Source organism: Rhinatrema bivittatum, chromosome 11 (assembly GCF_901001135.1).
Source record: "Rhinatrema bivittatum chromosome 11, aRhiBiv1.1, whole genome shotgun sequence".
NCBI classification, from domain to species: Eukaryota; Metazoa; Chordata; class Amphibia; order Gymnophiona; family Rhinatrematidae; genus Rhinatrema; species Rhinatrema bivittatum.
In genome coordinates, this window is record NC_042625.1 from 82,576,280 (window position 1) to 82,589,070 (window position 12,791).

A 12,791-nucleotide genomic window follows, 5' to 3' on the forward strand; every position below is an offset into this window, starting at 1 on the left:
AGCATGGGGCAAAATGAACCTTCCTTCTTGAGTACGATGGAATAATGCCCCATATTTTCCTGGGGCACAGGTACTGGGATTATAGCCCTCATTCTGAGGAGCCTTAACAGAGTAGTCTCCACTGCCTGCTTCTTATGCTGGGAGTGGCAAGGAGATATCATGAATATGTCCCGAAGAGTGCTGCGAAATTCCAGCGCATATCCTTCTCGTATGACCTCCAGCACACATTTGTCTGACGTGATCTCGACCCACCACTGGTAGAAGAGGGACAGTCGACCCATCTCCTCATTCCGAGGGTGGGTCGGCAAAACTTCACTGGGGGGGGTTCGAGACGACCCTGAACCTGAGCCTGATCCTCTCTTGGGCTGCTGACTCAGGAAGGACTGAGACCTTCCAAAGGACAGAGACCTCTGTAATATCAGTTTCTGTAGGTGTAAAAGTGTTGAGAGCCCCTGGATCGAACCCTAATGGGTGAGGGGTGCTGTAACTGCTCTCTTTTATCTTCTGGTAGCTGGGGTACTGGAGATTCACCTCATTTACTGGCCAGCTTTCCCAATTTGCTTCCGAAGAGGAGTGATCCTTTAAAGGGCATCTTTGTGAGAAATGCCTTGGAGGTTGCATCTGCTGACCAATTCCACAGCCATAGCTGTCTTCTGGCCACCACCACTGAGGCCACTCCTCTGACTAGGTCCGAGCCCCTATCAGCTAAAAAGGAGACAGCGGGTTCCTTAACTGCTCTGGAATTCGCCACCAAGTCATCCACCTCCCGAGAGAGGAGCAGGCACAAACAAGCTACCAGGGCACAACAACAAGAAGCAATCTGTAAGGTTATTGCTGTTGTGTCAAAGGACTGTTTAAGGGTGGACGCCGTCCGCCTATCATGCACATCCTTTAAGACCGCTCCTCCCTCCACTGGGATAGTTATTCGCTTAGAGATGGCACAGAACAGCACATTCACTTCAGGGAAACGTAAACGTTCTCTCGCTGTCTGATCCAGTGGATACAGAGCTTCTAATGCTCAGCCACCTTTAAAACTTGCTTCTGGGGAATCCCATTCCAGGTCAATCAATTCCTGGATGGCTTCCAGTACTGGAAAGTAGCAAGAGGCTTTCTGTAGGGAAATGAGAATGGTATTCTTTGATTCAGTCAAGAGTCCACTCCAGGAAGTCTCAGTATCTTCAGTGTCTGGAAAACCAGGGCCGGCAATTTGTTTCTATGGAAAAACTAACATGGTCCAATATGGTTCTAAACCAGGGGGGATTCCTCATCTTCCAAGCAATCTGGATCCTCTTCATCTGTGCCGTCCGGGTCCCTGCTAGGGATACACTTGGTGAGTCAAGGCATGCCTTGAGGTCTGCCGATAGGACTGGGAGAGGGAAGGTTTACCAGCTGAGGTTCCATCTGGACAGGGGCAAGTGAGGTAGCAGGTTGCGCCTTTACGAAGGCTTGAAGGCCTTGAAAGAATTCCACCTATGAGAAGGCAGTCGGGTCCATGCCTAGCCCAGGAGGTACTGGGGTAGGTGCCGCTAAATTTCCCTTTCCTATGGATGAACCAGTCCCGGGATTACTCAGATCCAAAGAACTTCTGGTTAAGGCTGTGGCTGATCCATCCTCTGAATGGGGATGGATCAGCCAACTCTCCCTGTGCTTCCTCACAGTGCTGACAAGCAAGAATCCAGGTTAAACTGTGCAGCCCTAATATAAGCAGCGCAGAGAGAAAGGCGCTTATGTTTCTTTGCTGCCAGAGCCAGCCCTGCTTTACTTGTATGCTGCGCTTAGTAAATTTTTCACGTATATGTATGCACGTGCCGTTATGCGCACAGTCGACATGCACTGCACATCCCGAAGCTCTATGGCAGGTAATACAGGCACAAAAACGCATCAAGATGGCACTGCTGCGGCCTACCACGCAGTGTGCTGACCAAACCTAAAGCAGGGCCTAGCCTACGGGGAGGGGGAGGGGGGCCCCCACTCAACCCGCTTCGAAGCCCACTTCCCCTTACCCCAACGAGATCGGGAACAACGTCGGTACGGCGTGCAGAGCAAGGAGACCGGAGGAAGTCTTACCGAAACTCTTCCAATGTCTCTGAATCGGGAGGGAAATTCTCTTAAAAAAAACAAACAAACAAACCCCAACAACTTACCTGGGCTCAGCGCTTACTGGCCAAGTACAGAGAGACTATCTTTGGCTGCAGGGGGAGAGGGCTTTGGCCATCACCGCTGCACTCAGCTTCCTACACCTGCTGGTTCCATGCCAGGAACCGGCTTCCGGACCAAGGCACACCTCCGAGGGATCTCAGAAATCACCTCAGGAATTCTCAACTGGGGGAGGGGACCTTTAGGTATCGCCACAGGAGAGCGGGGCTCAATCTTTTCTCAAATTTAAAAGTAGAATTTCTTCTTCCAAAATGTACAGCGATCCCCATAAGGAAAGCCTGTGCACATCTGCTGGAGACAGAGAAATACTGAAGGGCTGAGGTCATTGCAGGGGTGTATCTAGGGTGACATCAGCTTTGAAACCTGACTCCGCCTCTATCTGCAGGCAGGGGAGCACAAACCCATTGGTCCTGAGTCCATCTGGCTACACACTAAAATACATATATACTTTTTTTTTTTTTTTTTACTTGGACTGGCAATTTCTCTTTGGGGCTTCCAGCTTAGAGCCATTCCCACTGGGGCTACAGATACATGCCCAGCTGTCAAGGACTCTCTCCCCCCTTCTCCCAGTTTTTACCCTCCCCGATCTGAGCCTCTGCAGTGAGAATCCTCAAACAGAAATGCACTGATTAGAGTTCCTTTAGTTATATGGCACAAGTTGGAATCATTATTCCATAATGGCCGGGAAAACCTTTTCCAGAAAGGGAATGACGAGAACTTCTTTAGCAGCATTCCTACAGTCCCAGTCGGACTCTCGAGCCTCTGTGATGCAGCTTTCACAACGGATCACAGTATTCTTCTGAGGCCTCACCGAGGACCTGTACAGGGGGCATTAGCGCCTTTTTTTCTGCTGGTTAGGCCTTTCTTCATGCAGCCCAGTATCCCTTCACTCCGTTTGTCCTTTATCAGCAATTTTAAGCAGTAACTGGTGGAAAAATCCCAGATGCCCGATGACTATTTATTTATCGAGTTTTATATACCGTCATTCGGATTCATCATCATAAACCCATCATAACGGTTTACAAAAATACGAAGGTTACAAGGTTAAGGGGATTAACAGGGTTTCAAAGGATCAAACAGAAAGACTAAAATTGGATTCCTAGAGCTGGATCACAAAGGAGCGGGACTGCTGCTGCGCCCCAGCCAGGGGGTTAGATTGATTTTCTCTGCATCTTTTGTTTTGTTCTGGCCGTCCTTCCAGCCTTCTTTGCTAGAACATTCAGGGCTATTACACAATTCAATTACTAAACATACGACAGACTTATGGAAAATGAATAAGCAAAGCACACAGTGCACTACATTTTCTTATGGGGTATGCTGTAAACCACATTGGACAGTTTTTGGATTTGCAAATAAGATTTTTTTTAAATACATAAATAAAATATGCCTCTAATCCTCCCCACCTCCCCAGACACAATAGTATATTTGCTTTCTCTGACACATACCACTTTTGGCAGTTTACAAACTTACTGTGCGGTTCCTGATGTAAAGAAAAACCTTCTGAGTGGGCTGTGGCCCACCGATGATGTCAGGGAAACATGCCGCTTCTTGTGAGGTCATACGGTCATGGGGAAGTCTGCTCTGGAAAGCTGCCCCCTCTACACCTGACCAAGAGAAGAAATCTGCATAGATACTGGGCAAAACCAGTAACACAGACGGGTAACTTTCAAACCGGCACAGGGGCGCATGCATCGGCCCACGCTCAGGGATGCGGCTATTTTATAGCTTGCATGCATGTATGCACGCCTGTTATAAAACAGCCTGGCCTCGCACACCTATGCACCACATTTTAAGTAAATGCATGCACGTGCATGCAAATTGGGGGATTTTAAAAGGGGCGCGTGCTGATGCTATTCCCATTTTTACCAGTTCGTACAGTTAAGAGATAGATCCACCAAACCCTCCTAGTTTTAATAGCCTTCACTCCTCCCAGTTATGCCCGATCCTTAAAATCCCACAATCTGCCTAGTTTATTTTTATTTTATTTATTATTTTTGGCTTTCGTGTCATACATAGCAGAAGTAAAGTTATGTGGCAGGGGGCTTTGCCACGCGACTATTTATGCGCAAACCTCAGCTTCATGCCCAGAAACTCCCATGTCCCACCCCTCTTTGAAAACTTTTGAGATGTGCGTAGCCTTGAGGCTTTTAAAATCCGCTCAGCGCACACAAGCCCAAATTATTCACGCATTCCCCCGACTGATGCACGCACCGGGCTTTTAAAATTCACCTTAGAGCGTATGGAGCAGAACTTCAAAAGTGTGCAACAGTAGTCAAGAGTTTAGTCAATGTACTTTAAATTTAAAATATATAAATACAAAAAAAAAAAAAAAAAGATGCCATGCACTTGAATTACAGAAATCTATGGAGCAACACGGTTATCAGGGCTCTGTACCACAAGAGTAGTCCAAATTCACATCTACTGACGTCTTCACGGATAAGAGGAACTGTCATGCAAATCTGGATTTGGCTCTAAGTGAACTCACCAGATGGCTCCTCGGGTTCGCTATCATTCTCTTCTTCTGGAGGTGCTTGCGGAGGCGGTGGGGGTACCTTCTTTTCTCGCTCTGCTTTAGCATTTCTCTCCTCTTCTGAATAATATTCATCTTCGGAAAGATTCGCAAGAGACTCATCCATCTCCCTGTACTCCACCTGCAAACAGCAGTCACACTATTATTGGAAAGGGATGGCTTTTGGTTTTTTAGATTATCTCCACAAGGTGGGACTGATCCGTGCATTTTACAGGTATGGGTCTACGTTTGGATTATAACATCTGATTTTTAATGAACTCCAAAATTCAGAATAAGAAAAGATTCCGAATAGCTCAGCCTCCCTCTAAGTTAATTTACTTCTATGTGACACTGGCAGACACGCCTCACTTGCGCACAAACTATTACCGCTACAGAGCATGCCACTTCTCCAGATGAGAACATGGCGGTGGAAAAATAGACTAAGGAAATCAATACACCTATTCAACTCAATAAAACTACTCTACAACCAATATAGCTCTATAATGAATGAACATGGGATCTTCATAAAAGGATGCTATTCAGCGTGTGCGCTCCACTGATGCATTCATTATAAATCACTGGTCACCTTTGGCTCTTGTTTTGAAATTTGTATTAATTTTCTATGAAATTAAAAATATAAATATGCTTATCGTGACTCAAACAAACAAACAAACAATCTCATGTACCTATATATGGTGAATGGCGTATAGTGAAGGAAGAATAGAGCCCGCAATTAGCTACTCCTGGAGGGAATACAAGTCACTGATCCAGCATATGTTGCAGCAGAAAACTCAACCATGCTGCAGAAACCTTAGCATCATTCAGGTATAGTGGGGGAACGTTTCTACTACAAAGAGCTTTGCTTCAGTATTCACTGAGGAAGATATAAGAGATATACCCATGCCAGACATGATATTCAAAGGTGATGATTCAGAGGAACTGAAACAAATCTCAGTGAATCTGGAAGATTTACTATGGCAAATTGATAACTGAAGAGTAGCAAATCACCTGGACCAGATGGTATACATTCCAGAGTGCTGAAAGAACTGAGAAATGAAATTGCGGAACTACTATTGGAAATTTGTAAACTATCAGTAACATCAACTATGGTACCTGAAGACTGGAGGGTTGCCAATGTAACGCCAATTTTTTAAAAAGGATCAAAGGGTGATCAAGGAAACTACAGACCAGTGTGCAACATCTGTGCCCGGCAAAACAGTAGAAACTATCAAAGAATAAAATTTCTGAACACATAGTTTAATAGGACAAAGCCAACATGGATTTAGTCAAGGAAAGTCTTGCCTCACAAATTTGCTACATTTTTTTGAGGGCGTAAACAAACATGTGGCTAATGATGAGCCATTATATATTCTTAGGAAGTTAAAGTCATGGGATGGAGGGCAGTGACCTAGTGTGGATTTCCAACTGGTTAAAAAATAGAAAAAACACAGAGTAAGGCTAAATGGTAAATTTTCCCAATGGAAAAAGGTGATCTGTTCTGGGACCACTGCTTTTTAATATATTTATAAACGACCTGGAAATGGGAACGAGTGAGGAGATCAAATTTGAAGATGACACAAAACTATTCAAGAGGATTGTGAGAAATTGCAAGAGGTCATTGCAAACAGAGACTGGGCATGCAAATGGCAGATGAAACGTAATGTGGACAAGTGCAAAGTGACACATCTAAGGAAGAGTAACCCAAATTATAGCTACATAATGCAAGGTTCCACCTTAGGAGTCACCACTCAGGAAAAGGATCTAAGTGTCAATGCTGAAAATACTTTGAAAGCAAATAGAATGCTAGGGATTATTAGGAAAGGAGTAGAGAATAAAACAGAGAATATCATAATACCTCTGTATCACTCCATGGTGCGACCTCATCTTGAATACTGTGTGCAGTTCTGGTCAGCACATCTCAGGAAAGATTTAGAAGAATTAGAAAAGGTACAGAGAAAGGCAACAAAAAAGATAAAGGGGATGGAACAGCTCTCCTATGAAGAAAGGCTAAAGAGGTTAGGACTCCATCTTGGAGAAGAGATGGCTAAAAGAGGATATGATAGAGGTCTATAAAATAATGAATGGAATGGAACGAGTAAACAATCAGTTGTTTACTCTTTTGAAAAAGTACAAAGGCCAGGGGACACAATGAAATTATTAGGTAATACATTTAAAACTAACAAGTGAAAATATTTTTTTACTCAAAACATAATTAATAAGCTCTGGAATTTGTTGCCAGAGGATCTGGTGAAAGCTATTAGTGCAGCTATATATAAAAGAGGTATGGACAAGTTTCTGGAGAAAAAGTCCCTTAACCATTATCAAGGCAGAGTTGCAGAAATCCAGTTTATTCCTGGAATAAGCAACTTGGAATCTATCTAACCCCTTGGGATCCTGCCAGATACTTGTGACCTGGACTGGCCACTGTTGGAAACAAGATACTAGGCTTAATGGACCCAGTATAGCAAGTCTTATGTTATTTACGGGTCGATACAGTAAAAACGCAGGAGAGCGGGGCACAGTATTTTAATTTATTAAAATTAGGCCTGGCGGTAAAAAGAGGCGCTAGGGATACTACCGCGTCCCTAGCGCCTCTTTCTTGATGGAAGTGGCGGCTGTCAGCAGGTTTGACAGCTGATGCTCAATTTTGCCAGTGTCGGTTCTCGAGCCCGCTGACAGCCACGGGTTCGGAAACCAGAAGCCGGCAAAATAGAGCGTCCGGTTTTCGACCCGCCAGCCACTGGCCCATTTTAAATTTTTTTATTTTTTACTTTTTTAAACTTTTGGGACCTCCAACTTAATATCACCATGATATTAAGTCGGAGGGTGCACAGAAAAGCAATTTTTACTGCTTTTCTGTGCACTTTCCCAGTGCCCGGAGAAATTAGCGCCTACCTTTGGGTAGGCGCTAATTTCTGAAAGCAAAATGTGCAGCTTGGCTGCACATTTTGCTTTCTGAATCGCGCGGGAATACCTAATAGGGCCATCAACATGCATTTGCATGTTGCGGGCGCTATTAGGTTTGGGGGGGGGGGGGGGGGGTGTTGGACGCTAACAGTGCGCACTGTACTGTATCAGCCCATAAGTTAGCAAGTAGCACATGTAAAACAAATGAGAGAATATTCTTTTTCACTCAAGGCACAATTAAGCTCTGGAATTCGTTGCCAGAGGATGTGGTTAGGGAAGTTATTGTAGCTGGGTTTAAAAAAGGTTTGGTTAAGTTCCTAGAGAAATCCATAAACTGCTATTCATCAAGTTGATTTAGAGAATAGCCACTTCTATTACTGACATTAGTGGCATGGGATGAATTTAATGTTTGGGTACTTGCCAGGTACTTGTGACCTGGCTTGGCCACTGTTGGAAACAGAATGCTGGGCTTGAGGGACCTTTGGTCTGACCCAGTATGGCATTTCTTATGTTCTTATTGCTCAGACATCCCCTTCCAGAGCACACACTACTGATTTCTCGACCATTAACATAGTCACCATACTACCCGTAGCCACCTCCGAATACTACGGCCGCAGCCCCCTCACACCGATACCTTGGGTCGCTTCCTGCGGCTCGTCCTCCGGCCCTCGGGAGTCTCCAGTACGCCGCCCTCCTGGCCACTGCCGTCGCCCGCGTTGCCCACAGCGGCCGGACCGGACTCAGCCCCGGGGGAGGCTCGCTCCTTCTTGCGGGGAGTGCGCTCACCCCCGGGCCCCGCTGCCCCAGCACCGTTATCCGACGAATATGAGGAAACCAGGCCGGGGGCGAGCAATGAATCGGGGCCCGCGTCGGGCGAGGGCCCCAAGTTGCCTCCGCTCCCAGGGCCGCCGCCGCAGAGCCCCGACACTGTGCCGCCCCCGGCCCCGGTACCCGGCTCCAACTTCTTCCCAGAGAGCATCGCCGAAGCCCCGGACACGCTGGTACCGCGACACCCAGCTAACCCCACGCAGGGACCCACGCCGCCCGCCTCGTCGGTGACAGCGCCCCACACCGTCGGCGTCCAGACAAAGGCCGGAAGCCTCACGCGTTCCCACACTACGTCATGGCGTCACAGGTGCTGGTATTCTTTGCGGTCCAAGCCTCGCTCTCAGCTCAGGACACACTCCCCAGGGATTCTGGCCGAGGAGCTCTTGGTGTAACCCACAAAGCGGCCACCTTTGCCATGTTCGCCTTGTAGCCTCGCTGGGCGGCCATGTTGGGATTGGTAGGGAAGCAGCAAAGCGCAGGCGCACCTAGGCGACGGTTTCTGCGGCAGGGGTACCAAATAACGAAAATATGTTTTAAGAGCAAACTGTTTTGTTTTTCTTTTACCGAGATTGTTTAGGTACAGCTGGATTTACAGGGCCGGCAGTCCGCCTTTAAGCGACAGTCCCTAACACGCCTGCAGGGCTTAATTTCAGGCGGAAGGGCCTGGCCTGCAGTTCTGGCATTTATTTTCAAAACGTAGGAGACAGAACAAAAGGGATGGTCTGCTTCAGGCAGGGTGTAGGGGCGGAGAATGGGAAGCAGAAACTGCAGAGTAAAGAACAGACACCACAAGGGCAAAGAATGAATAGGAGAAGGGATGGTGGAAGGAGAGCATTTGGTGCTGCTCCCACTTGGGGCCCTGAGGACACAAACAGGCCGATGCAATAGCGGCGCCCGCGCCCTTAATGCGTATCCCTCCACCCTTGCAGGGTACCCTATGCAAAATACAAATGGGCTGCAGCATTAAAAAAGGAGGCGTTAGGGGAAATTGCGTACCCTTAGCGCCTCGGTGGCAGCAGGCACCCGCGAGAGGTGGCTGGCAGCTGGTTAGGAAAACAGACGCTCAATTGTAGGAGCCAGCGCAATACCGTGCGCTCAGCCAAATGCCCTGTTTAATGCGGTTGGACGCAGGTTGTGTAGGCGCATGCACAGCTCCTTATGCTATAAGGGAATTAATGCCTCCACAACATGCATCCAAGACACCGGGAAATTAATTGCGCTCATCACAATCAAATGCATGTGAATGAGGCTATTAGTTTACTCCCAATGCAAAAAAGAAATGTGCGTCCAATATACACATTTTTTTCACTCAGACATTAACCCCTGCCCGGAGCAGGCCTTAAGTTCTGAGCACCCCAAAAAGTTATACAGAAAAGCAGAAAATCCTCTGACGTATCATAGCTGAACACTCAGCGCCCGCTTTCAGCGCTTTTGTTTTGTATTGGCCTTTCACAGTGTCCATTTTCCTAACCTGTGGCTGTGCACAGTTTAGGAAAACGGACTTTCCAAAATTGAGCATCCGTTTTCTTAACCTGACCTCTGGCACTTTTTTTTTTTTTTTGGGACATTCTATTTTTTAGTTCCTCGATATCACCATGATCTTAAAGGTGGAGGAAGTACAGCGTTTTGGGCTCCTCCAAAATTAACACCTGCTTGGTGCAGGTGTTAATTTTGGTAAATAAAAGTGTACATTTTTTTTTTTTGGTCATGGGGGCGGATAGATAAGAGCCTCATCAACCTGCATTTGCACGTGATGAGCGCTATTACAGACACACATTTTGGACATGCTAATCCCGTTTGCATCCGGGGTTATGGATGTGCGTCTAATCACGCATTGAGCCATTAGCTGCAGCCAACCCACACTATTGCATCAGCCTGAAAGAGTAGATGCACTTTTGAATTCCAGACTCTCCCCTTTTGCTGTTAAGCTACTATACTATGCCTCATGTACTTGAATGTAGATCTAAACCTGTTGTAACCTATGATATAAAGAAATGATGATGATGAAGAGCCATATGCACACTGCTTGCTGTCCACTGGGACTTTAGGCTGCTCACCCCTGAAGGAGCCATTCTGAATAAAGGGAAACTTGAATTCTACAATCTTGTGGCTTTTATTAGTAATATAGGAACTAGCAGGCCGATTCAGCAAAAGTCGCAGGAGAGCGCACAGGCCACTCTCCTGTGCGCGCGATTCAGTATTTAACTGAGGGTCTGCGGTAAAAAGAGGCGCTAGAGACACTAGCGTGTCCCTAGTGCCTCGTTTTTGACAAGAGCAGTGGCTGTCAGCGAGTTTGACAGCCGACGCTCAATTTTGCCGGCGTCTGTTCTCAAATCAACTGACAACCACGTCCGGTTTTCAACTTGCGGGTGGATTTTACATTTTTAATTTTTTAATTATTTTTTACTTTGGGACCTCAGACTTAATTTCACCATGATATTAAGTTGGAGGGTGTACAGAAAAGCAGTTTTTACTGCTTTTCTGTACACTTTCCCGGTGCCGAGAGAAATTAACACCTACCTTTGGGTAGGCGCTAATTTCTGAAAGTAAAATGTGCGGCTTGGCTGCACATTTTACTTACTGAATTGCGCGGGAATAACTAATAGGGCCATCAACATGCATTTGCATGTTGCGGGCGCTATTAGTTTTGGGGGGGGGGGGGGGTTGGACGCACGTTTGACCCCTTTCTGAATAAGGGGTAAAGCTAGTGCGTCAAACGCGTGTCCAAACGCAGGCTAACAGTGCCGATACAGTGTACTGTATCTGCCTGATAGTAATGATGGCAGAAAAAGACCAAAATGGTCCATCCAGTTTGCCCAGTAAGCTTCCAAGGTAGTAACTGCTGCTCCTCACAGGCCACCTCCACGTTTCCGCCAAGAATAGTAACTGCTGCGCCTTGCAGGTTACCTCCACGTTTCCGTTAAGGGTAGTAACTGCTGCTCCGTGCAGGTTACCCCCACGTTTCTGTTAAGGATAGTGACTGCCGCTCTGTGCAGGTTGCCTCCACGTTTCCATTAAGGGTAGTAACTGCCGCTCCGTGCAGGTTATCCCCACGTTTCTGTTAAGGATAGTGACTGCCGCTCTGTGCAGGTTGCCGCCACGTTTCCATTAAGGGTAGTAACTGCCGCTCCGAGCAGGTTACCCCCACGTTTCTGTTAAGGATAGTGACTGCCGCTCTGTGCAGGTTGCCTCCACGTTTCCATTAAGGGTAGTAACTGCCGCTCCGTGCAGGTTACCTCCACGTTTCTGTTAAGGGTAGTGACTGCCGCTCTGTGCAGGTTGCCTCCACGTTTCCATTAAGGGTAGTAACTGCCGCTCCGTGCAGGTTACCCCCACGTTTCTGTTAAGGATAGTGACTGCCGCTCTGTGCAGGTTGCCTCCACTTTTCCATTAAGGGTAGTAACTGCCGCTCCGTGCAGGTTACCCCCACGTTTCTGTTAAGGGTAGTAACTGCTGCCAAACTTTATCATTCATTCCCATTCTCTAGTTTTTAGGGATCCTTTAGGCTCCAACCCTGATAGGAGCAGTATTGCAGCCTGTAATATGTTTTCTAAGGAAAATGTGTACAATACATTACACCATATTCTAAATATCTTGTAATTTAATAATTTGAATAGGCAGAAGCCACTGAAATATTAAATCACAAAAGAAAAACACTTTGCCATGAGCACCAAGTATCAAAGATTTTAATAGGAAAGGTGCAGCAATGTTAAATGTCAGTACACAAGTAGATTTGATTTAAAGTATGTTTGGCACCTGGTGCATGGACTCAGTATTGTGTATCATCTTTAAATTACACTTCACTTTCATCTAATATAGTCACATTACAATTAGTCACATACAGATACTGATCCTCAGATAATAAAGGTTTTAATGATGCATGAACTTATACCTTTTCAATTGGAAAGGAAATAGAGAATGAGGAGTCATGAAATGAAACCCCAGGGGGAATGATGCCGGACCAACATTAGGAAATACTTCTTAAGGGAGAGAGGGTGGATGCTTGGAATGCCCTTTCAGAAGAGGCGGGGAGGATGAAAACGGCAAACAAACTCTAAAGGGCATGGGATAAACACTGTGGATCCGTAAAGGCTCGAGGTTGGAAATGAAGAAAAGGCTGCATGGGGATAGCCTGCACAGAGCTGCAGTTACTGCTCTTAACGGAAGGCACTGAATTACTACTCTTAATCAATTAGCCTTGATGCTTTTAATGCAACTGCAACATCGCTCTCTGCTTTGGAGGTGGGTTGGAGGAAAAAAGGGTATTGGATTCTGAAGGTAATACTGGGTCCTGACTTGTACTGGGGATAACACTTCTACAGTCAAGTCCAAAAGCAAAGAATGTTCCAGCAGCATTGTCTGAATTATCAGGAAGGCTGCTCACCACGTG

The 12,791-nt window shown here is 46.4% G+C and overlaps 1 protein-coding gene across 3 annotated transcripts in view; it reads right to left on the reverse strand.

Moving 5' to 3' along the window:
- The window catches only part of KDM1A (lysine demethylase 1A), a 64,494-nt gene extending 55,723 nt beyond the window's left edge, over nt 1–8,771 (reverse strand). For 2 of the 3 annotated variants that reach the window (XM_029619305.1, XM_029619303.1), the window contains exons 1-3: nt 8,208–8,771; nt 4,643–4,808; nt 3,628–3,761 (exon numbers count right to left, since the gene is read on the reverse strand). In XM_029619305.1, coding sequence (XP_029475165.1) covers nt 3,628–3,761; nt 4,643–4,808; nt 8,208–8,552 — 645 coding nt within the window. In that variant the 5' untranslated portion in view covers nt 8,553–8,771. The remainder of the gene's footprint in view (nt 1–3,627; nt 3,762–4,642; nt 4,809–8,207) is intronic. The other variant, XM_029619304.1, reaches the window with a different exon arrangement.
- Between the last annotated feature and the right edge of the window lie 4,020 nt (nt 8,772–12,791).